Source organism: Desmodus rotundus, chromosome 9 (genome assembly GCF_022682495.2).
Source record: "Desmodus rotundus isolate HL8 chromosome 9, HLdesRot8A.1, whole genome shotgun sequence".
Classification (NCBI taxonomy): Eukaryota; Metazoa; Chordata; class Mammalia; order Chiroptera; family Phyllostomidae; genus Desmodus; species Desmodus rotundus.
The window spans coordinates 39,362,651-39,385,332 of NC_071395.1; the positions used below are offsets into that span (position 1 = coordinate 39,362,651).

The following is a 22,682-nucleotide window of genomic DNA, read 5'->3' on the forward strand; positions in this document are numbered from 1 at the left end:
CAGCCATCAGGCCTCTAAGAGGAGTGGCTACAAGCTGCAGCTAGCAGCCCACTGGGGAGGGGGTGAGAGGGAGGGGATGATTCACGTCAGTGGTTGAGGGGGCATCTCCCAGCCTGGGTGTGACCAGGGGTGAGTACCTTTGACTCTCCAGGCCTTGCTCTCCCTTAGTCCCTGTGGCTGTAACCTATCACTCTATCACTAAAAACAATGGCTTAACACACACACACACACACACCTGTTCTTACCGTTCTGGGTATCATCTAACGTGGTTCTCACTACCTTAAAATACAGGTGTGGGCAGGGCTGGTTCCTTCTGGAAGCTGCAGGGGAGAATCCATTTCCTGCCTTTCCCAGCTTCTAGTGGCCAGTGCATTCCTTGGCTCCTTCCTCCAAATGTGAAGCCTGCAGCACAGCCTCTTCCACTTCTTCTGCTGCCTCCTTCCACATACATATAAGAACACCTGGGATGACGCTGGGCCCATCTGGAAAACCCAGGACAACCTCCCATCTGAAGGTCTTCAGTCACACACAAATTTCCTCTAGTCACTTTCCTCTTCTGTGAATGTTCTCTTAACAGTCACAGGTTCCAGGGGTGAGGATGCGAACATCTACAGAAACTTGTTCTGCAGGGCCTCAGCCCTGGCCCTACAGCCCAGGGCCCTTGGGGTGCCTGCCCTCAGGAAGACGGGCTCGTCCCCGGGGGTGACTGCAGCTACTGACCTGCCCTGCAACGCACAGTTGGAATTCACCACCAGGAGACTCGTCAAAGAGCCTGTTTATTTCGGATCAGAATTTAGTTACAGAATTCCATCTTGACAGGCCCAACATCTCCACCCTACGCCACTGTCACCAGCAACCCCACAGGGCAGCCTCAGGGCCAGCCGTGGTGCCCGGGCCACAGCATGTGGGGCCTGGGCCTGTGCTGCAGGCCCACTCTCATGCCCAGGGAGGCGTTCACGTCTGTCACACCTAGGCTTCCGTTAATCGTATTATTAGCAGCTGGACAAGGCTTAGACCTGGCGCTACCAAGGACAGCACAGCAGCTGTCCCCTAAAAGCCCTCTGGGTGGTGGTCACAGGCCAACCAGTGGCTGTCCCCTGCCTGTGGGCTGGGCACAGTCCCAGAAGAGGCTGGGAGGCCTTGAGGTGGAGGGGGAACAGGAACATGAGCAGTGGTGGAGGAAGCAGGAGAGCATGACACAGGCCCATGGGGGCTGAGCCAACCCTGCTTTTATTTCACGGGAGCTTCTCGATGGCCATCAGGAGCTCGGGTTTCAGGATAGATGAGTCTGGCTCAGCCCCTGCAGCCTTGATGTCCTCTAGCACTGCCAAGTCCCACGAGAAGGTCAGGAGGGCCGAGGGCACCTGTGGTGGGGCGAGAAGCCTCAGCCTTGTTCTGGCCTTTATGTGATAGAGTTCACATCTTCACATTCAAATCTTTGTGTTGGAGCCAGGGCCACACCCTCCCAAGGCTGTCCCCACTGGTGACAACGGTGACAGCAGTCACTCAGCAAGCACATTCCCGAAGCAGTGGCCCATCCTACCAAGGACCAAGGTTCACCTCCTGGCCTGACTGAGGCTGCCCCAGTGCTGGGCAGCACTCAGGACTTCTGGGCCAGGCCGCCTTCCTTCCAGGTCTCCCTGCAACAGGGTCTGGCTGCCCTCTGGCCTCCTCCTGCATCCTCCCCAGTAAATCCTCTCCTTTCCAATCTCATCTGGGCTCTGCTCCTCAGAGGATTCAAAATAGCATACTTGACACCTTTCCCATTTAAAGGGTGGGAAACTGAGGCACCGAGAAGTTATGCAGGTCACATTGTGAACAAACGGAAAAGCAGAACTAAAACCCAGGGAGCTTGGCTCTGGGACCCTGCTCCTAGGACCATCCTGTACTGAAACGCACCACCCTCCCGGGGTGTGTGTGGCAGATTCAGCCAGTACCCAGAGATCCAGCATGCAGCAACTTGTCACTCACCAGCCCACACTCATTGAAGGGCAAGTTCTCGTCCTCTGACAACTTCTGCCCACCTGAGGCCAGCAGTTCAAAGGGCAACCAGTCGCTCTGCAAGGCCTCCCGAACAAAGCTATAGAGTGCTGCCACCCGCTCCCGGGCATAGAAGGTCCCTGAGGGGTGGGACAGTTAGAGTGAAGCTAGAGATCATTGGAACCCTCCCCAGGGCCCACCCAGCCCAGACAAGTGGAGGTGAGCCCAGAGGGGCTCAGACAAGCTCAGACCAGAGACCTTCCTGCTGGAGGCAGAGCAAACCCAAAGTTGCAGTTATTACACCACACACAGCCCAGCCAATCAGCACAGACACCAACCACCTCGCAGGCCTCGCCCTGCCCCTTCCCCGCACAGCCCTGGCCAGCAGGCAGCACACACCCTGGAGGAGGCAGCCGTCGGGGAGGCGAACGCGCAGCAGTGTGTAAGTGTACTTGCGCATCTCCCTCTGCTCCTCCTTCTCCCGCATGGCCTTGGTCCGCAGCATGCTCAGCCGCTCCACCGCCTCAGACTTGAGCCTCTGTTCCCGCTTGACCTCCTCAGCCGTGAGGTTGAAGAAGTCGGAAGGCAGGTCGAACTGAGAGGCCAGGGGTGAGGGCCGGAAGACACGCTGCTGGCGGGCCAGTGTGGCCCGCACAGGCTCAGCACACAGCAGCTGCTCCTTGTGCTTCTCCAGGATCTGGGGCTGGGCCAGGGCGGCCTCACTCAGCACATAGAACTCTTCGGGGCCCTCTGGGGTACACAGGCATGTCACTGTGCCATGGCAAGAAAATCCCCGCACCAGGCCCCCTCCCATTCCCACCTCCAGACTCAGCCAAGGCTTTTCTCTACCCAGCTTACCCTGATCTGGAACTGGCAACAATGCCTTTTGGAAGCCAATGGCCTCAAAAAACTCGTGGGTCCCTTCCAGGCAGTTAATGCGTTCCTGGGAGCAGAGCCAAAGTCATACAGGGCCCTTGGGCCTCCTCGAGCCCCACCAACCTCACTGCCCAACAGGTCCCATCAGGCCCAGCACCCCCTCCTTTGGAGGGGCTGGCCCCTGGACAGGACAAGCCCTCCTCCCCTGCCTCTGAAGCTGCCTAAGGAGAGGCTTCAAGGTTTCTGGCAGCTGCTCACAGAAGGCATGGGCCCCCAAAGGCCAGGTGAAGAGGAGCTAAAGAGCCAAAGAACAGCACGGGGGTCTTCAAAATGGGGAGAAAGCTACGTATGATGCTGTAGGGCAGAGTGGGTGCCCTGCCAGCAGCACAAGTGACATGGACCAGGGCAGCAGGACCCCTTGATTTCTCCACAGAAGCCACAAGTCTATGTAAGAAATCCCCCCAGTGCTGATATGATCCCAACTAGTTCAAATTAAGGTCAAAACATGCCAGGAGTGGTGGAGAAAGCAGATTACATACAGATATTACGTATGACCTATGTTCATAAAGCCCCTCTCCACCTGCCACCTCTGCCCACCTCCACCTGCAACCCCTGGAGGAGCCCTCCCATGGTCCCACCGCCAGACTAGGCCCTGTGCAACTGTTGGCCCGGCCACGCTGGCTACACTGGCTGGAAAGTCACTCAACAGAGCCCGCACCTGGAACACCTTGTTCTGCAGCTTGATCTTCCGGTACTTCTCCTCCTCCGGGTGCAGGTGGATATTGTCCAGATACCTGAGACAAAATTGGGGAACAAGGACAAGCCTGGGCTGGGTGACTGGCTCCTCTGTAGCTGCCACCCCCAGGTGGATAGCAGCTTGGAGCCACACCCAGGCTTATGGTTAAGAGGGGGAGGAGGTGCCATCACACCTCGAACCCCTGGTGCCAACAGCCTGGGCCAGCGTAGGATACCACTGCCCCAGCCACTGTCCACGTGGGGCCCATCGCTGTGCCTGCTCCTGGGTCCTGCCTTCCTTGGAGGGCACCAATGGACCGCAGTGTGGGGGTGAAGTGGACAGAGCCAGAATGGGCCCCCAGTGCCAATGGGTCACAAGTGTTTGCTTGGGAGCTCATGAGCAAAACAGACTTCCAGCACCCCTGGATCTACTCAGTCAGGGGAGTGGGGTGGGAAGCCACCTCCTTTGCATTCCTCTGATGACCCCCAAAGGGCAGCCAGGGTTGGGAGTCCCGAATTCAGTAGCCTCCTTCGTTTTACAGACAGGTAAACTGAGACCCAAAGAGGCCAAGCCCCTTCTCTTCATGGGCTCAGGGGGAGGGAAGGATGGAGCCTGGCCTCACTCTCAGGGCCAGGCTCCTTCTGGGTCCCCTCAGCAGGTCATGCTGGAGGCCCAAAAACCCGCACCCTCAGTGGGGGCAGGGCGCCCACTCACTTGGCGATGGTGTCCACGCCCAGCTTCACCTTGTCCCGGTCTCTGTTGAACGTGTGGATCTTCATGATAGAGGCAGCAACTGGGTCCGTGGAGAAGTGCTGGGCGGGGTGAGGAAAGCATGTCAGAAAGCGCTCCCTCGCGGCCTGGAGGCCTGGTTACTCAGGAGGCAGCAGTAGTAACGGCAGAGTACCAGCCTCAGGGCATCAACTGTACACATTCGGCAGAAAGGAGAAAAGCCTCAGCGGTGCCCTCCCTCCTAGGGAAGAGGGGCCACCAGCAGCCCAGATCATGCAATAAAATTATGGCTGCGACCAGCAGGCCTTAAACGGGACATTAGTCCCAGAGTGACCATAAGAGCCCGGCAGGAGAGAAAACCAGGAGACAGCAGCTGGACGGAGACTCGGCCTGCGCACACTGTGAAGATGGAGGTAGGGGCCACAGGATACAGGGGGCCCAGAAGCTGGAAAGGCCAGGACTGCCCACAGAGCTTCCAGAAGGAAGACAGCCTTCCTGCCACGAGCGAGTGAGAGGCACGTCACACCCGGACTTGCCGAACTCTAAGAGACTAGCGTGTGCGTTTGGAGACCCGCAGGTGGTAATAATCCGCTATGACGGTGACGGGAAGCTCGGACCCAGGGCAAAGGTATTTAGGTGTTCTTTTTGTTCTTCCTGCAATGTTTTTTTAAGTTTGAAATTATTTCCAAATTCAGTTTTAAGGAAAAAAGATGCTGAAGTTCTTTTTGTACTGCTACACTAGCTGGTAGTTCCTATGTTTAGCACGCGTGGTATGCTGCCTTTCACGAGAAATGAAAACAAGTGAAGGGGGGACACAAATACGTCAGTGGTTTGTACATGCTTGAAACATCTCTGAACAGGGACCTACACCACCCACAGAGGCTGTCACCTGGCAGGGTGGCCAAGAGGTGAGTGGAAGGGGGCTTTTGTCTGCCTGCCCTCCTGTGTTCTGAATTCTGTGCCACACGTGAGCATTCCCTCTCCGAACAAGTGACAACAGATACGATATACGCAGGTGCGGACGGAGAAGGACCTGTGCCACCCGGCCTTAACGGGGCTTGCTGAAGGCAGCTCCGACCCTGGAGCCTCCGAGTGAGGGGCGGGGGCACGAGGCCTGCACTCACGGAGAGAATGGCTTCTCTGATCCGGCTGTCCCGCTGGTCCTTCCTCAGGGTGGCCCCTGTGAGAGGGCAAGTGAAGTACACGCCAGGCACTGCCAGGGGGGCAGAGCCTTCCTCTTTGGGCTCAGGCACCTGGGGGGATGCAGATGAAAGTGTCTCATCCTGGACTGTGGACAGATGCCGTCCCAAGTCACTGAGGGCCACAGCCCTGAAAGCATGGCCCTGGGAGCCAGACACTCCTGGTCTCAACACTGTCCCCTCTACCATGGAACACCTCGGCCCAGTGACTGAGGGCCTCTGAGGGTGTTCTCTGGTCTGGGAAGTGCCTCTGCAGGACCGGCTCAGGATTCCACAAGGTGAGGGACAAAAGAAAAGTGCGCAGCAGCTGTGACACAGCGCTCAGCCAGCGGCTCCTGCTGTTCCTGTCCCTGCTGCCTGGCAGAGAAGCGGCTTTACGGGGGCAGTGGAGTCATGGTGCCCTGGATGAGTCCCAGCCCATCTCTTGGCCTCAGTTCCCAGGCAGTGTCTGTCTAGGGTCTGTTCCACCCCAAGACCCTGTGAGAACTCGAGGGCTGAGCTGCTAGGAACCCCCTTTCTGCAGAGCTCTCCTTTGAGCCCCACCTCCTTCTGAACAGCCTGACGACACCGCGCTCCATGGAGCCCTCCTATCTCCCAAGAAGGCTGCAGAGGGCCGTACAGGCTCTGGAGTCGCACAGACTGGGGTTCCCATTTGGCTCCGGCTGGTTTCGAGGTGCATGACTGAGGACACTGCCTTCACCTCCCTGAACCTCAGTTTTCTCTTCTGAAAAGTGGGAACTACAACAGCACCCACCCTCATGGGATTACGGAGTTGGGGCTGTAACTTACAAACTAATGGGGTCCAGTCCTACCCTCAGCACCGAAGCCTGGAGCCCTGAGAGTGGAGGCCCCAGCCAGTATCAACACAACCACAGCCTGCCTCGACCTTTCAAGGCAGGGTTCCCCAAGCCAGAGGTGACCTCTCCCACCCTGCTGTCTCTTCTGAGCCCCCACCACCCCCAGCACCAGGTGCTTACAGGCAAGAACCTGGGGGTGGCCCAGCTCCCCACCCCAGGCCACCCCTTGGGGTGTCATGCTGCCAGGTAGATGCTTTTACCATGTTAGTCCCCGGGGCCTTCGAGCTCCCACTGACAGTTGCTTCAACTTGAAGTTCCTTTCTCACTGGAGGGAGACGCAGAAATGGGTCAGTATGTGGCCACTCCAGGGCTGGCCCCTGAGTGGGTCAAGTTCTAGCCGCCCTTCCAGTTTGAGGCCCTAGCCCATCTTCCTGCAACACTGCCACATGCCCCCACACTTCACCTGATGACCTGGTGATGACCTGCAACCTCTCCTCCTCCCTCGTTCCCCTCTCCACCCTCCCTGACATCCACAGCTCTCAGACCAGACCAGACCCTTGTTCCTTTCCCCCTGAATTTTCCTCCTCTCAGAACTGAATTTGAAGCTCCCCCATCGTTGGTTATGTAATTATTTTCATCCAGGACCAAGCATAGGATCTGGGACCTGTGAACAGCCATGGACAGGCCTCGAGGACGGAGGCGACAGAGGCCTCACTCCACTTCACCTCACCTGCCCCCTCTGCAGCCCAAGGACAGCGCAACTCACCTTGGTTCCGGGCTGAGTCCTGGGACGATGTGGGGCCCCGGGTCCTGGGCTGCTTCTGCTCCAGCCGGGCCAGGGCAGCCGCGGCTGCCATCTGTGCCTCATCGGTAGGTCCCTGGCGGGGCTGCCGGAGCACTGGCTGGTTGGGCTTTTCTTTGGGGGTCTTTTCCCTGGGGGGGAGACAGAGGGAAAGCGAGGTGACATAGGGTCAGACAGAAGAGCCTCTACCCCTCTCCCACTTCTACTCCTGCCCCATCAGACACACGTCTCCCTTTTTGCCAGGGGCTCCCCCATGGCCACCAGAGAAGGTTCTAACACAGACGAACAGCCCCTGGGGGTAGAAGGTGATTTCACTCCCAGCTCTGCCCCGTTGGGCAAGTCCTTCACTTCACTGGTAAAGCCTGCGTCTCAGAGGCATCACCCTTTAACTGAGGTTAACAGCACTCACCTCCACATGGAGGCCATCCCAGTTAAGCACCGTAATGTCTTCAGGAACTGAAGGAGGAGTCAACCCTCCCCCAGCTCCCTCCTGAGTAAGAATCCCACCCCTTCCGGTCTGTAACAGTGAGCAGCTGGCGGTGCCCTTAACTGAGCATCTACTGTTGCCAGGCAGCATGGAATTGTTTCCTCAAACTGCACTGCTCTGCACTGCTCTGCGGGCGATCTTCCCATCTCCTTTTGCAGAAGCTCAGACAACATGCAGCCCTGTATTAAGCATGTTACAAAGACCTAGTTTAATGTCCCCTCCACCCTGGGAAATAAGTGTAGTGATAACCTCAGGGGATGGATGGCTTCTTAATCTACTTAGGAGGAAAATGATCTGGTTTTGGCTAGGCCTGGTGTGGCTCAGTGGATTGCAAGGCGGCCTGCAAACCGAAGGGTCACCGATTCGATTCTCAGTCAGGGCACATGCTGGGTTTCGGGCCAGGTCCCGGGTGGGAGGCACACAACAGGCAACCACACATTGATGTTTCTCTCCCTCTTTCTCCTGTCTCTAAAAATAAGTAAATAAAATCTTTAAGAAAGAAAGAAGAAAAGGGAAGGAGGGATCTAGTTTTGCATATCCCAGCAGAGAAGTCCCACCCTAGTCTGACTCACCTACCTCACCCACCTCCTTCCTGGAGGACCCTCTGCCAGCCCCAGCAGTTAGAATTGTCTGTGCTCAGTCTGTAAATCTTACCAGAAGCCGAGGCTCTCAGTTCACGGCCTCACTCCTACTTTGCTCAGATGTGTGGGCAGCCCCCTCTTTTTGTTCCAAGGCCTCTGGGACCTGCATCCTGCCCACCCCTGCCCCACAGCTGAGAACCTCATGTTAGAAAAAATGGGTCATGTAAACCCACCCTAGTCCCATGTCATATTGAGGTCTTTCTATAAAAATGCCATTAGCCCTGGTCAGTGTGGCACACTAGGTTAGAACACATCGTCCCATTGATAAAGAGTCACAGGTTCAATTCCTGGTCAAGGTACGCACCCAGGTTGCAAATTCAATCTGTGGTTGGGGCACGTGCAAGAAGGCAGCTGATCAATGTTTCTCTTTCTTTCTCTCTCTCTCCCCCTTCTTCTCTAAAGCAATGAAATAAATGCCCCTGGGCCACTTTCCAAGTACCTCACTTGCCCACTTCGTGGCTCTGCTGAGCAGCCATAGGGATACCCCTAAAACCTAAGTTAGCACTTATCACAACTCTACAACGAGTCCTTCCAACACCTGCACAAAAGAATACTAAAGACACCCATGTCCCCGCAGGCCACCAACATGCCCGTCTCCCTGGTTCAGTCTTCTGTCTACCCTGGTCTCACTGCTGTTGCTCATGTAAGGCCAGCTGGTTCCTGCGACACAGCCTTTGCACTTCCTGTGCCTGCTGCCTGAGTGTGCCGCCAGGGAGTGGGAGGAGGAAAGGAGGTTTGGGAGAGGATAGAGCTGAAGGGGGACTCAAATGTTGGAACATTTTTAGTTTCAGGAACAGCTAATAAGCTTAGTAATCAGTGCATGTAAAAAGCTATTGTTCCAGGAACTGAAGGTATGACCCACCCCGACTCCAGACCATAAGCAGTTCACCTTGGTGTCCCAGGAGGACTGCAGGCCATCAGGACGGTGTCTGAGCCACTGTGCTCCAGGGCGAGACGCCCACCGCCCAGGGCACAGATGAAATAATGCTGCGGCTTTTATCTGAGTAATGTTTTCCCTGAGTTCCAAACCCCTCACCTACACTCTCCTCCTTATAAAAAGAAATCAGTTTAAAATGGAATTTAAGAGGGTCTGTTAGGGTGCAAACCTGCCATCTTCTCAGATTGCCAGCCACCTGAATAAAGCGCCCATAAAGATTCAATCCCCGTCTCTGCTTATTGTCTCTGGTAGGTGACAGGCAGCATGAACACTGGCTTTTCTGGGTTCAGAGCTGCTGTGTGTGTGTGTGTGTGTGTGTGTGTGTGTGTGAGAGAGAGAGAGAGAGAGAGAGAGAGACACGCAGGCTAATTTCCACATGGCTGAATCTTACCTCATCCAGCTCTCAGCTCACATGTCACCTCAAGAGCCAAATTTCTGGACAATCTAAAGGTCCCCCACCCCCAATACTCACTATCCCCTGTCCCTGCTTATTTTTTCACAGCCCCAAGCACAATCTAATCTTTCATCATATGTGTCCTGGTTTCTTTTTCTATCTTCACCCACTAGAAGGCAAGCCCTGAGAGTCCTGCTTGACAGCCCTCCAGCATGCCTGACAGGGGAACTCAAGAGTTAAAGATTTTAGATTTAGGTATCGTTGATAAGCTTAAAGCAATTAATGCAGGTGGAAAGCATGTGGAAAGCTGTTGTTCCAAGAGCTGGAACTCGAGCTGGAACGCGCAGCTTGCCAGACTCCAGGAGGTGGACAAGCAATTCAACCTTTGTGCCCTGGGAGATCTGCAAGCTACTGAGATGGTATCTGACGTCGGTGACGCAGATACAGGACTGTTGATCAGTAGTTCCAGAAATACTAGGAAAATCACTATCTGCAACCCTGATCTCATCAACCTTTTTCTAAACCCATTACCTATTCTTTCCTTCTGCTTATAAAAAGGTTGGCTGAGATGAGATGTTAAGATGATTTTTAGAGTACATAACCCTCCATCTTCTCAGATCACCGATATCTGAATAAAGCACCCATAAAGATTCAATCCTTGTCTCTACTGATTGGTCCTGGCAGTCACAGGCAGCAGGAATGCCAAGTTTTCCAGTTTCACACCTTGAGCCTCCCAGCTCACTCGAAGCACGTCACAACAGCCTGCATCTCCAAATTACTTCCCTCCCCTCCCCTCCCCGGCCTCCAGTCTGGCACGACAATCACCCACACAGCCCCTACCTTCTTCCCTTCGCAGTCCCAGTTGCCCCAGCCCCCCCCCTCTACCCACAACTTGTCAAGAAAATGAATGGACCCCCTTGTCTGGTCTACCACTCTCCATGGCCCCCTCTTAGGCTGCCCTCCTCTCCCTCCTCAGGTTCCTAGCACCTGATTTTGTCTACTGTGCTTCCCTCACTCACGAACCTGGCCTTCATGAGTCTCATTCTTCCCACTCTGCATCCCCCTCCCAAGGATCTCAGGAGTCCTAAATCTTTGTGACAGATGTCCTGAGGTCCTTGCCCTGGACTCATTCTCCCTCACACAACTCTGACTCCCTCATCTTCCCTTCCTGCCCTATGACCTACTCCCTGCCTCTCCTCCTACCCCTCCCAGCCCCTACCTCTTCACAGACCCTTTCATCATTCCTCACAGAGCTCTGCCCAGGCGGGGGTCTTTCCTTAGTCACTCCTGATTCTAGGACCACCCCCCAGTCCTCACACCCCCCTCTGTAGCTCCCTGTGGCAGCCCCACCACCTCCCAGGCCCCCTCTGCTAATCCCACCGAGTGGAGCTTCTTTCTCAGCTGCCCAGACCTGACAGTCCAACACTCTCACCTGCTTCACCACTTTAGTGACCCCTTCATGCCACCGGCCCTCCACACATCTCTCCACTGAGTTTTCACTCTTGCCCCAGGCCCTTCCTTTCTCCATGTCCTCCCCAGAAAATTCACAGAGGCCTCGAGGCCTGCACACCACATCCCCCACACTCCCAAGTCTCCCAAGGGCCTTCCATTCAACTCAACCATCACCCACAAGGACCCCATCTCCTTCCCATCACAGACATACCCCACCCACCTCGCTTTCCACCCCCACCTACCCACTTCCATTCTCCTACCAGACCTTCCTCCGCCCTTCGCAGCTCCCTTCAATTCACCCTGTCGACTCTTCCAACAATGCCTCCGACTCCCTGGCCTTCCAGACTCCCATTCGGTCCTTCTCGAACTCCAGACCCAGGGCCGAGACCCCTCACACCATGGACGATAACTCTTTGCTTCTCCAGACTCAGCCGCCAATCCCCATCACCTAGATCCCCCCAAATCCATATGCTTTTTCTGGGACCTTCTTCACCCCCTGGCTTTTCCCTTACCACCCCCTACTGCCCTCCCAAGTCTTTCCATACATCACCATCTCCCGTCACCCCCGTACCCCTCACGCCCTCCTTCTGCCCCGCCCCCTCAAGCCTTGCCCCTCCCACTCCGCACCCAGGGGCCTCCACTTCCTCTTACTCCCACCGCACTCCCCTTGGCCCCTGACCCCGGGATCTCTCCCCTCCTCACCTCTCGCCCTCTGGGCCTCCCCTGACCGTCTCCGCCCCCCAGGCTTCACGCCCCAGCGCCAGTCACGAACCTCACCGACTCCGTGAGCTTCTGTCCGGGACCTGCGCTCTTAAACTTGATATCAGCCTTGATCTCCTGAAAGAATTTCTTCATGGTGGCGGCAGGCCCAGCGGCTGGGGGCCGCGGGGAAATGGGGGCCCAGGGCCCAGTCGGGGAGGGGTCTGTAGGAGCCAGTAACCGGAAAAAAAATAAGGGGCTGCCGGAAGTCCCGCCTCCCGCGCTCACCCACGTGACAATCGGCCGGGCGCGCCTTTCTAGCTTTCCGCGCGTGACTGGCCTGCGGACACCGCTCTACGCGTTGAGCCTCCTCTCTGTAGTTCTTCCGGGGCTCTGTTGCTAGGGGCGACGAGGGCGCTTCTTGCTGCAAGCTGTGCTTAGGCACTTTCCTGTTCCCCAGGGGAACTTGGCCCCACGGAAGAAGTGCTGGCCTTGCTCACGAACCTTTCCTGGCTCCTCAGAGCTAATGTGATAAAGTCCCAATTCAATTGTGGGGGCAATCGAGGCCCCTACAGTCCAGCCCAGTGGTCACCCCCAGTAACCCTCTTTCCCCCTTAACCTTCCTGAGCTTCAGTGTCCTATATACATACGAAATGGGGTTAAGATAGCACCCGCTTCCTAGCAGGATTGTAATCACGATAATGCATTGAAAGGATCAATAAATGGCAGATGTTACATTTTACTCCTTTAATATTTCTTGAGTCAGCGTGACTTAAAATTCTCTCATCTCACGGAGCTTATGATTTTTTCGATGGGGTTGGGGAGGGACAGACAATATGATAAAATGTACGGTAGGGTAGATGGTGTTAAACGCTATGGAGAAAAGGTGGAAACAGGAACGGAAGCGAGCAGAGTGGGGGCAGTTTGCAACATCAAATAAGAGGGTCAGGCACAGGAAAAGGACGGTTTTGAGACCACGACGGACCTTGGAATGCGTCTGAACATAAGATGATGGAAAGGACCTATTGTTAATTTTGCTAAGGGTGGTAATGTCATGGCAGTTGTGTTTAAATATTCTTTTCAGAGATGTATTCTGAGGTACTTATGGGTCAAACGACATCTGAGATGTGCTCTTTAAATGCTCCAGCAAGAAAAAAAAAAAGTATACACATGTACACACTCACACACACATACTTTAGGTAAAAATTCTCATGGCTGTAATTTCTCCACGTGGTAGTATGCGAGAGCAGTCATTCCCCAAACATTTACTGAGCATCTACTACGTGTCCTCCAGTAGAGTGACAGTAGGGAATGAGACAGGCAGGGCCCTGCTATCGAGAGACTCACAGCTATTAATCAAGTGTGTAATGCCAGGTAGTGCTCACCTCCATGAAGAAACACACCGTAGGAGAAAGCAATCAAGAGTGATGGGAGTCCTCCTTTAGATCGGCTGAAAGGCCTGACATTTGAATAGAGACCTCTGAAGGAGATGAGGGACAGAACCACAGGGATATCGCGGCAAAGAAACTCCAGGCAGAGGGAACAGCAAAGGAAAGGTTCTGAGGGGATAGCTTATTCAGGGAACACAGTACCTGGAGCAGGGTAAGTGAAGGGGAGAGTAGATCCTCTGCTAAGAGCAAGTAATGTGTGTGGTCTGCTCATCCCCTCTTTGGAATACTCTACAACCACCACAAAATGTGAACATGGGAACTAAATAGCAACAATAACAGTAGTAATTGCTACATAACAAATTATCCCCACATTTAGCAGCTTAGGAGAACAAACCTGTCAATTTCTGTGCATCAGGACCCAGGAGTGGCTTAGCTGGCTGGTTCAGGCTGCAGGCTTTGGTGATGGTGCAGTCAGGCCGTTGGCTGGGGCTACAGTCTCACCTAAAGGCTTGACTGAAGGAAAGTCTACTTCAAAGCTCAAATGGTTGTGGCAGGCCCTTGTTCCTTGCTGGCTCTTGACCAAAGTCATGAGGTCCTTTCTATATGAACCTTTCTACAGAGAGAATATCCTCACAACATGGCAGCTGGATTCCTTCAGAGAGAGAGAGAGAGAGAGAGAGAGAGAGAGAGAGAGAGAGCGCACCAAGAAGGAAGCTGCAGTTCTTTTATAACCTAATATTAAACTTGCCATCCCATCATTTCTGCCTGTTGTATTGGTCTCACAGACCAACCCTGGTACAATGTCAGAGGGGACTTCACAGTAATGTGAATACCAGGAGGCGGAAATCACGTGGAGGCTCCCTATTACACTACAGCACTGGGTAAAAGTGCAGTAGATGACGCTGTCTACCCACCTGTTCACGGTATGTAGAAGGCCTGCTGTGGAAAAGCAAGGCAGGGAAGAAGGGCAAAATTCTAACATTGGTTATTTGGGTTGGGGGGGAATCATAGGGAATTTTTCTTCCTTTTTTTCCTAGTTTCCAAATTTTATGTAATGGAGCTCTATGACTTTTACTATAGAAAATAATATTTAGGCCTGACCGGTGTAGCTCAGCTGGTTGGGCATTATCCTGCAAACCAAAAGGTTGCCAGTTTGATCCCAGGTCAGGGCGCATGCCTGGATTGTGGGCCAGGTCCCCAGTTGGGGGCACGGGAGAGGCAACCAATCAATGTATCTCTCACACATTGACGTTTCTCTTCCTCTCTCTTTCCCTCCCTTCCCCTCTCTGTAAAAACAAATTAAAATCTTTAAAACATATATAATATATGTAAAAAAGAAAGTATTATTTTTTAAAAAGGACTTGAATTAAATTTCTAGCCCTAACTTACAGAAAGTACAAGGGGTAGAGGAACAAATGAAATACATTGTGAGGAAACAGACGAACCCCATCTGTGACGCATTCTCTACGCCACCTGGTCTGGTTCCTTAAAAAAGCCAATGTTGTGAAGAGCAAACAAGACTCTAAATAAAAGGGATTAGAGAAATGTAGCCTTTACTGCAGTGAGTGAACCTTGATTTGATCCTTATTTAAAAAAAAAAAAAGTTGAAAAAGACTGAGGATAATGAAGACAATTCAAAATGACTCAGTATTTAATAGTATTATGGAATAACTATGAATTTTCTTTGGTGTGATAAAGGTATTATATAATAAAGTTCCTAATATTAGGAAATACTGAAGAATTTAAGGGTGAAATGTCATGATGTATCAAACTTTCAACCCTGGCCGGTGTGGCTCAGTGGACTGAGTGCTGGCCTGCAAACCAAAGAAGGTTCACCGGTTCGATTCCCAGTCTTGGGCACATGCCTGGGTTGCAGGCCAGGTCCCTGGTGGGGGTTGCGTGAGAGGCAACCACAGATTGATGTTTCCCTCCCTCTCTTTCTCCCTCCCTCCCCTTCTCTAAAAATAAATAAATAAAAGCTTTAAAAGAAAAGAAACTTTCAAATATTTAAAAACAAATAAATACCTTTGACCCTTGAACGACACAGGTTTGAACTGTGCAAGTCCACTTACACATGGTTTGTTTTCAGTAAATGCTGTAAATGCATTTTCTCTTCCTGATGAGTTTCTTACTGTTTTCTTTTCTCTAGCTTCCTCTACTGTAAGATAGAGTACATAATACATACAAAATATGTGTCAATTGACTTTATGTTATCTGTAAAGCTTCCCATTAACAGCAGGCTACTAACAGTTAAGTTTTGGAGGGAATAAAAAGTTATTTATGGAGTTTGACTGATCAGCTGGTTGTACCGCTAACCCCATATGAACACACTAACTGCTCTCCATGTTTACATACACGCACATATATAAAGCACATATGGGGAAATGCTAACAACTGTTGAACACAGGTGTAGGTTTGTAGTAGTTGTAAAATATGCCCATAAATTCTTTGACACTCTTCTCTTCCAGGGGTGGAGTCTAATTCCCTTCCCCTTGAATGTGGGCTGGACTCAGTGACTTGCTTTTAACAGAGAGAAAAGGGCAGAAGTGATGGCGTACAGCTTTGAGACTGGTTTAAAAAGCACGGCTCAGTGCCTAGTGCTACTCAATCTGGGGAAGCCGGCCGCCACGGTGTGAGGAGGCTCAGGCAGCGCTTCGGAGAGGCGAGGAGCTGAGGTTTCCTGCCAACAGCCATGGGAGTGAGGGAGCCACCTAGGAAGGGCTCCTTTAGCCCCAGTCAAGCCTTCAGATGAGGCAGACTTAGTTAATATCCTGCCTGCAGTTTCATGAGATACCCTGCAGCAGAACTCCCCGCATTCCTGACCCTCAGGATCTACACAAGGTGGTAAGTGCTTGTTGTTTTAAGGGACTACATTTTAGGGTAATTTGTTATGCTGTAGTTAGCTAATAAAAGAACTTACCGTGTTCATTGTGCTACACTTCTCATCTTTTTTAAATGTTTAAAATATTGGAAATTACTGTTAGCACTGTGAAATAAAGGCTCCTATTTTTTATAATCTCAAGTAAAAGATAAAGAGATTGGCCCAAAGTCACGCAGCCAGACAGTGGTGGGGACCCACCCTGTTCCTTTAGAGTGAAGTCGAAAAGGGCTCCTAAGCCTGGGATTCAGGATCCTGATGCTCCCAGCAAGCCTAAGAAGCCTCATAACTTTTTCATCTCTGCCTCTACCTGGGACTATTCATAGCTCAACTCAAGTCCTTTGTCTAGGCAGCTCCCTCCGATGAAAGAGACTTGTCCCCCACCCTAAATTCTCTTCCTCCAGGAAGCCCTTCCTGACTACCTTCCTCATGCTGGATGAAGTTTACTCTGAGCCCCTGAAGCCTCTCCCTTTTATAATAATCACTGGTAATATTTACTAAGCACATACTATGTGCCAGGAAGTTTGCTGAGGGGGTGGCCCATGTTTCATTCTATGTGTAATCTTCACAATCTTCTTCACAACAGCTCTGTTTATAAATCAAGCAATGTTGTGACTCCCATTGTGCAGATGAGTAAACTGAGGCCCGGAGAAGTAATGTCACTTCCTCAATGTCACCCAGCTGTTAAACAGCAGAGCTAGGACTTCAACACTTTAGGGCCCGTTCTTGTAAAACCTCTAATGGTCCCTAAAGATAATAATCAAGTCTTAATCCTGAGAAACTGTGAATATGGTAGCATTTGCGGCAAAAGAGATGCTGCAGGTGTGATTAGATTAAGGACATTGAAATCATCCTGCATTACTTGGGTGGGCCCCACGTAATCACGCATCCTCATAAGAAGGAGGCAGGAGGGTCAGAGAAGGAGAGGTGATGATGGAAGCAATATGAGAAGACTCCACTCACCGTTGTCCTGGCTTTGAACATGGCAGAAGGAGCCATGAGCCGAGGAACGCAGGCAGCCTCTAGAAGCTGGAAAAGGCAGATTCTTCCCCAGAGCTTCCAGAAGCAGTGCAATTCTGCCGACACCTGGATTTCAGCCGAGTGAGACCCATTTCGCACTTCTGACCTCCAGCATGATGAAAATAAATGTTCATTATTTGAAGCCATTAAGTTTATGGCAATTAGTTACAGAGGCAATAAGAAATGATTACAATCCCTGAGCCAAATAACCCTTGAAAAGAAGTACTAACATCTGTTGTCAATTAAATGGAAAGCTGCAAAGTTTCAGACATATCCTCACAGTCTGCGGAGGTAGGGATCCACCCCAAGGCCGTCTGACCCCATCACACTTCAGTGAGGTGCCTCTCAAACCACAGTGCACACTCACTTCCTATGGAGAGCCTGTTTAAATGCAGATTATAGATGTAAACTGACGCATACTGTCTGTAGGGGCTGGGATTCTGCATCTCTGACAAGTTCCTGGGGAGAATGAATGAGGCCAGAGCTTCCTCTGGCTCTGAGTGAGCCTGCAGTAGTGAGCGTGCTACCCTCACAGCTCAGGTGGGCAGAAGCTCTTGGTAAAATGGAGTTTGATACTCATGGGTTCCAACTCCCATTGGTGCTATTTCTCTGCCTCGGTTTCCCCATTTGGAAAGTAGGAATGAAAAATAACAACTGACATGGGAATAAAGTTAACCATGTTAAATGTATACTATAGCCTTGGCTGGTGTGGCTCAGTGGATTGAATGCTGGCCTGCAAACCAAAAGGTCACCAGTTCTATTCCCAGTCAGGGCACATGCCTGGGTTGCGGGCCAGGTCCACAGTTGTGAGAGGCAACCAGTCCATGCATCTCTCACACACATCAATGTTTCTCTCACTCTCTTTCCCTGTCCCTTCCCCTCTCTCTAAAAATAAATAAATAAATGTATACTATACAGTGTGGCCTGAAACATTGTATTAGCTGCTCAATAAATGTTAGTTATTATTCCACTTGGGTAAGTGTGCAGTAAGTATTTGTTAATGATAGAATTGAAGGCTGCGGCCGAGGCCGTAAGCTGGAGACCAAGCCTGTAGTGCACAGTAGGTGCTCAGGCCACCTGCTGCTTAGAGGGGACCATTTTGTGCAATTCTGAAGGGCAGGGGCAGCACCTTCCCTGCCTTGCTTCCTCTGGCCAGGTGCCAGGCCCCACCTCTAAGGGAACAGGAAGTAATATCACCTCCCCAGTTGATGACTAATGGCCCACCTTTGGTTTTACTGGCCTCTGATTTGGTGGGAAGGCTTAAATATTGGGCAAATAACGCCCTTTTAGCTGGCCACTTTGGGGGGCCCCCTCCACCCGCTTGGAGAAATCTGACTCCAGGCTTCTATCCAAGCCCGAGTTTTTCCAGGTCTGGGCAGGAAGTCTCTCTAGCAGGCTGGTTTTTCTACACTGGCTCAAGGTCTGGGGAAGAAGTGGACCTCGGGCAAGCCACACTCCTCTGCAGGCGTCAGCCTCTCCATCTGTACCTTTTCCTGGTCCAGGCACCACGTTCCTCAGTTATGATGTGACCTCCACTCCTGTGTGAGGGTTTCCAAAGTAACAAGTAAAAACACAGGAAGCCTGGTTAGATCTGGATTTTAGATGAACAACACATTCTTCAATGTCATATATGTAATATGAAATTTACAATATTAACCATTGTTAAAGAATATGTGTCAGATATTTTTAGTTGATGATATGTGCATTTATTATTATTTTTATTGTGGTAGAACATAAAATCTACCATCTCAATCATTTTATTTTTCTTTTTTCTGATTTGTTAATGATTTTTAATTTTATTTTAAAGATTTTATTTATGTTTAGAGAGGGGAAGGGAGGGAGAAAGAGGGAGAGAAACATCAATGTGTGGTTGCTTCTCCCGCGCCCCCTACTGGAGACTTGACCTAGCCTGCAGCCCAGGCATGTGCCCTGACTGGGATCGAACTGGCGACCCTCTGGTTCACAGGTTGGCACTCAATCCACTGATCCATACCAGCCAGGGATTTTTTTTTAAAACAGCTGTATTGACATAATTTACATACCAAAAGTTCACCTGTTTTAGGTGTACAGTTGTGTATATTTACAGAGTTGTGTGACCATCAATACGATCTAATTTTAAAACATTTCCATCACCCTAAAAAGCAACCTCACACCCATTTGCAGTCATTTTGGATTCCTACTTCCAGCCCAAGACAATCACCAATATACTTTCTGTCTTGAAAGATGTGCCTTTTGGAGACATGCCACCAAATGCCATGTGATGTTAGAATGGTACAACATGTGGTCCTTTCTGATTGACTTCTTTAATTTAGCTTAATGCTTTTGAGGTTCATCCACGTTGCAGTGGGTATCGGTGCTGCATTTGCTTTCATTGCTGAGTGGGATCCATCGTAAGGATAGACCCCATTTGATTTATCCATTCACTCACTGATGGACATTTGGGTTATTTGCTCCTGTAGTTGTGGATAATGCTGCTATGACTGTGAGTATAGAATTTTTTGTGTGGATATTTATTTTTAATATTTTTCTTGGGTAGATACATAGGGTTGAAATTGCTGCATTCAATGGTCTATTTCAAAAAAAACAACACTTTATTATAAGGAAAATATATAGCAAAACATTGCTGGAAGGTGGTGGGGTTGAAAGATATGGAAAAAACAAGCTTCCCAAACAAAGATTCTCTGCTGTGGAGGACAGTGATTTGACCCTTACCTCACCTGCCTTTCTTTTGTTTTGTCCTGGGGGGTGGACATTACTTGTCTTTCTTCACTCAGAGAAACCTAGCAGGGCTGGGTCTAGGAAGCCCCATTTCCAAGCCATTTTCTTCCTGGATGTCTCAAGATTTAAGACTTGTGGAGAAGGGAAAGATGGGACAGCTGTTTGTTCCAAAGTCATCCCCAGCCTCAACAAATACCCCTCAGTATTTGTTGATGTCAAAGAGATGACCCCCATAGAATTGGGGACATTTAGGCAACAGTATGATGAGCAGCGAAGCTGTGTTGATGAGGAAGTGAGCTACATCATTCTCAGTGTGGAAGCCGGCCAGACAGTAAAGTACAATAGGAAAGACACTGAGGAATTTGAGGGCAGAGGTAAACTGGCGACAGTAGTCCATCTGTTCCCAATGTAGCAATAGCAAAGAGCCTGTCCTTGGTCAGGGGTCTCAAAGGGTGTCCCTTTCACAGCATGTGGGAAGATATACATAGCCTGCCAAGCTATAGAAGCCTATCAGGCCAGGGATGGATAGGCTTGCTTCTACCCATAAGGATATTTCTTGAGACTAAAGTAATTTCTTTCTACCCTGTGATCAAACCCCTCCAATGTGGTCCCAAGAAGTTAAATGAAAACTTCAACTTCTCACTAATAGTTACAAGGCACTATGATGGGTCCTCAGTGGATCCCTCCAGCCTTATCTTCCTCTCCCCCCATTTACTCCTTCACCTCAAACTCAGATGTTTGCAATAGCCTGCACTCACCTCACTATATGGGCCAATTTCTATTATCTTTCACGTCTCTGCTTAAACCACCTCCTCCAGAAAGTCCTCCTGATTCCTAGGACAGACGAAATCTTTCCCAATACTCAGCTTTTAAAAAAACAGTCTGGCTCTTTTGCTCTGAGTTCCTCCTACCAGGTGACAAGGGAAAAATTCTGAGATGCCCTAAGTTAAATTACAGCAGGCCGGAGGGTGGAAGGAGGAGACAAAAAGGGGTGATTCAGAGAACAACTGCAGTGCAAAACACTCCTTAGTGTATGTTGGAATTATTAAATTAACATCCAGACAAACCTGTTTTCCACATCTGTAACATAATAATAACGCTGCCCTGGTTGGTGTGGCTCAGTGGATTGAGCGTTGGCCTGTGAACGGAAAGGTCACAGGTTTGATTCCAGGCTAAGGCACATGGCCAGGGTTTTGGGTGGGGTCCCAGTTGGGGGTGTGTGAGAGGCAACCGATCAATATTTCTCTCACACATTGATGTTTCTCTCCCTCTCTCCCTCACTTCTTCTCTCTCTAAAAATAAATAAAATTAAAAAAAAATTAATTAACATCCAAGCAGATAGGTCCCAGATTATCTATTGTAAAAAGAGAGAATAAGTCAGGTGCCCTAGAACCCCAGGAGCCCCTGCTTCTTGTTTACACACGAGCTATAAGGACTCTTCTCTGCTGCATCTACCCCAGAACTAGCCCCTAGCCCTGGCTTCACTTTCTCCCACTCCTTTACCTATAGCTAATGTAAATTCTTTCAGATTGCTTATATCTTCTTCCCCTCCCCGCTACTTGATACATAGAAACACTTGCAAATTCCAAGATGGATGATCCTGTTGTTTTTCCTAGCTAGGTATTTTGTTGGAGGTTTAGACTCCATACCCCAAGATCACTGTCTCCTTCTTTTTCTTCTAATTAAAAAAAAATTGATTTGAGAGAGAGACATCGATTGATTTATTGTTCCAATTATCCATTCATTGGTTGATTCTTGTATCTGCCCTGATTGGGGATGGAAGCCACAACGTTGGGATATCGGGACAATGTTCTAACCAACTGAGCAAGCCTGCGGGGGCTAATTCTTCTTCTTCTTCTCCTCCTCCCCCTCCCCTCCGCCTCCTCTTCTTCTAATTTTTTAAATGACCTAATAAACTCTTTCTTTAAAAAAGACTTTCAGCCATGGAAGTTAAATTTCTTTTTAACGCAGGGGTCCTAATACATTCAGTTGTTGGCGAGCAGGCTAACAGTATATAGAGCTTCTAGTATTTCCTAATGCCAGGCAGTTTCCAGCGCCTTAGGCATTTAGTCCCTTATAGTGTCCCTATAAGATCAGTCAACGAGTCCCATTTTACAGGTGGGGAGACTGAGGCACAGAGCCATTAAGTAACTTCGCTACGCAGTGCTCAAAACACTTTTCTTCAATGAATTAATATCTATATACGATACTCTCTGGCTCTAGCACATGATGCTCAACAAACTTTCCCTAAGGGTTCTAAGCATTTTATGGCTATTTAAGAACTCCCCCATGGTCCGCCCCTTTCCTGAGCCCCGCCCCCTGGGGGGTACCCATGATACCTCCCTATTTTGCGTTAACCTCTTCTCTAACAATATCCAATGGAAGATAGACATTTAAGCCACGCCTCCTGTGGTAGCCAATAGCCGCTTCCTGTCTCGAGGCAGTTCTCTTTTGGTACCCAATGGCCTGCAGCTGTTTTAAGCCCCGCCCCTGGGACTTTGAGGCTATCAAATGACCCGCCGCCTGCATTGATTGGGTGTTCTTTACTGTGGTATCCAATGGCCTGCCTCCTCCATAAAACCCCTCTCCCTGTGGAGGTCTATAGCCCGCCCTTTCATCCTAGGTCCCGGGCAGAAGGAGGTCGGCTGCGCTCCTCTTCGCTCCCAGAGGACCTCTGTTTCCCTCCTTCCCCCTTTCCCCTTTCACCTTCCATAACCTCCTCCCCCTTCAATTAGGCCTCTGGGTTACGCCCCTGGGCTTTACCCGTTATCCAATCCCGTTAACGTGTTCTCCAGCCCCCTCTTCTCATTGGTCCCCACGCTCCTCTATCCCCGCACGTGGTTCTGAGCGACCGCGTCCCCCGCCGGTGACGGAAGGAAGGTGGGACATCCGGCAGCGGCGCACCGCCCAATAAGCACGCGCCGGGCCGCTGCCCTAGCGGCCGTC

General features: G+C 50.9%; 1 protein-coding gene across 5 annotated transcripts; it reads right to left on the reverse strand.

The window, feature by feature from the left end:
* Positions 1–760: 760 nt before the first annotated feature.
* Positions 761–11,995, reverse strand: UBXN6 (UBX domain protein 6). Of its 5 annotated transcripts, none has more exons than XM_024569078.4 (10): positions 11,803–11,995; positions 7,084–7,250; positions 6,578–6,642; positions 5,446–5,574; positions 4,307–4,404; positions 3,575–3,650; positions 2,839–2,923; positions 2,380–2,730; positions 1,972–2,120; positions 761–1,364 (listed from the first exon to the last, which is right to left on the reverse strand). In XM_024569078.4, exons 1-10 carry the CDS (start codon positions 11,883–11,885, stop codon positions 1,236–1,238), a joined length of 1,332 nt encoding a protein of 443 aa, XP_024424846.1. In that variant the 5' UTR covers positions 11,886–11,995; the 3' UTR covers positions 761–1,235. The 5 variants fall into 5 exon arrangements, with proteins under 5 accessions (XP_024424846.1, XP_045058295.1, XP_045058292.1 ...); XM_045202360.3 differs by having other exon boundaries at positions 11,808–11,963; XM_045202357.3 differs by lacking the exon at positions 11,803–11,995 and adding an exon at positions 11,330–11,547.
* Between the last annotated feature and the right edge of the window lie 10,687 nt (positions 11,996–22,682).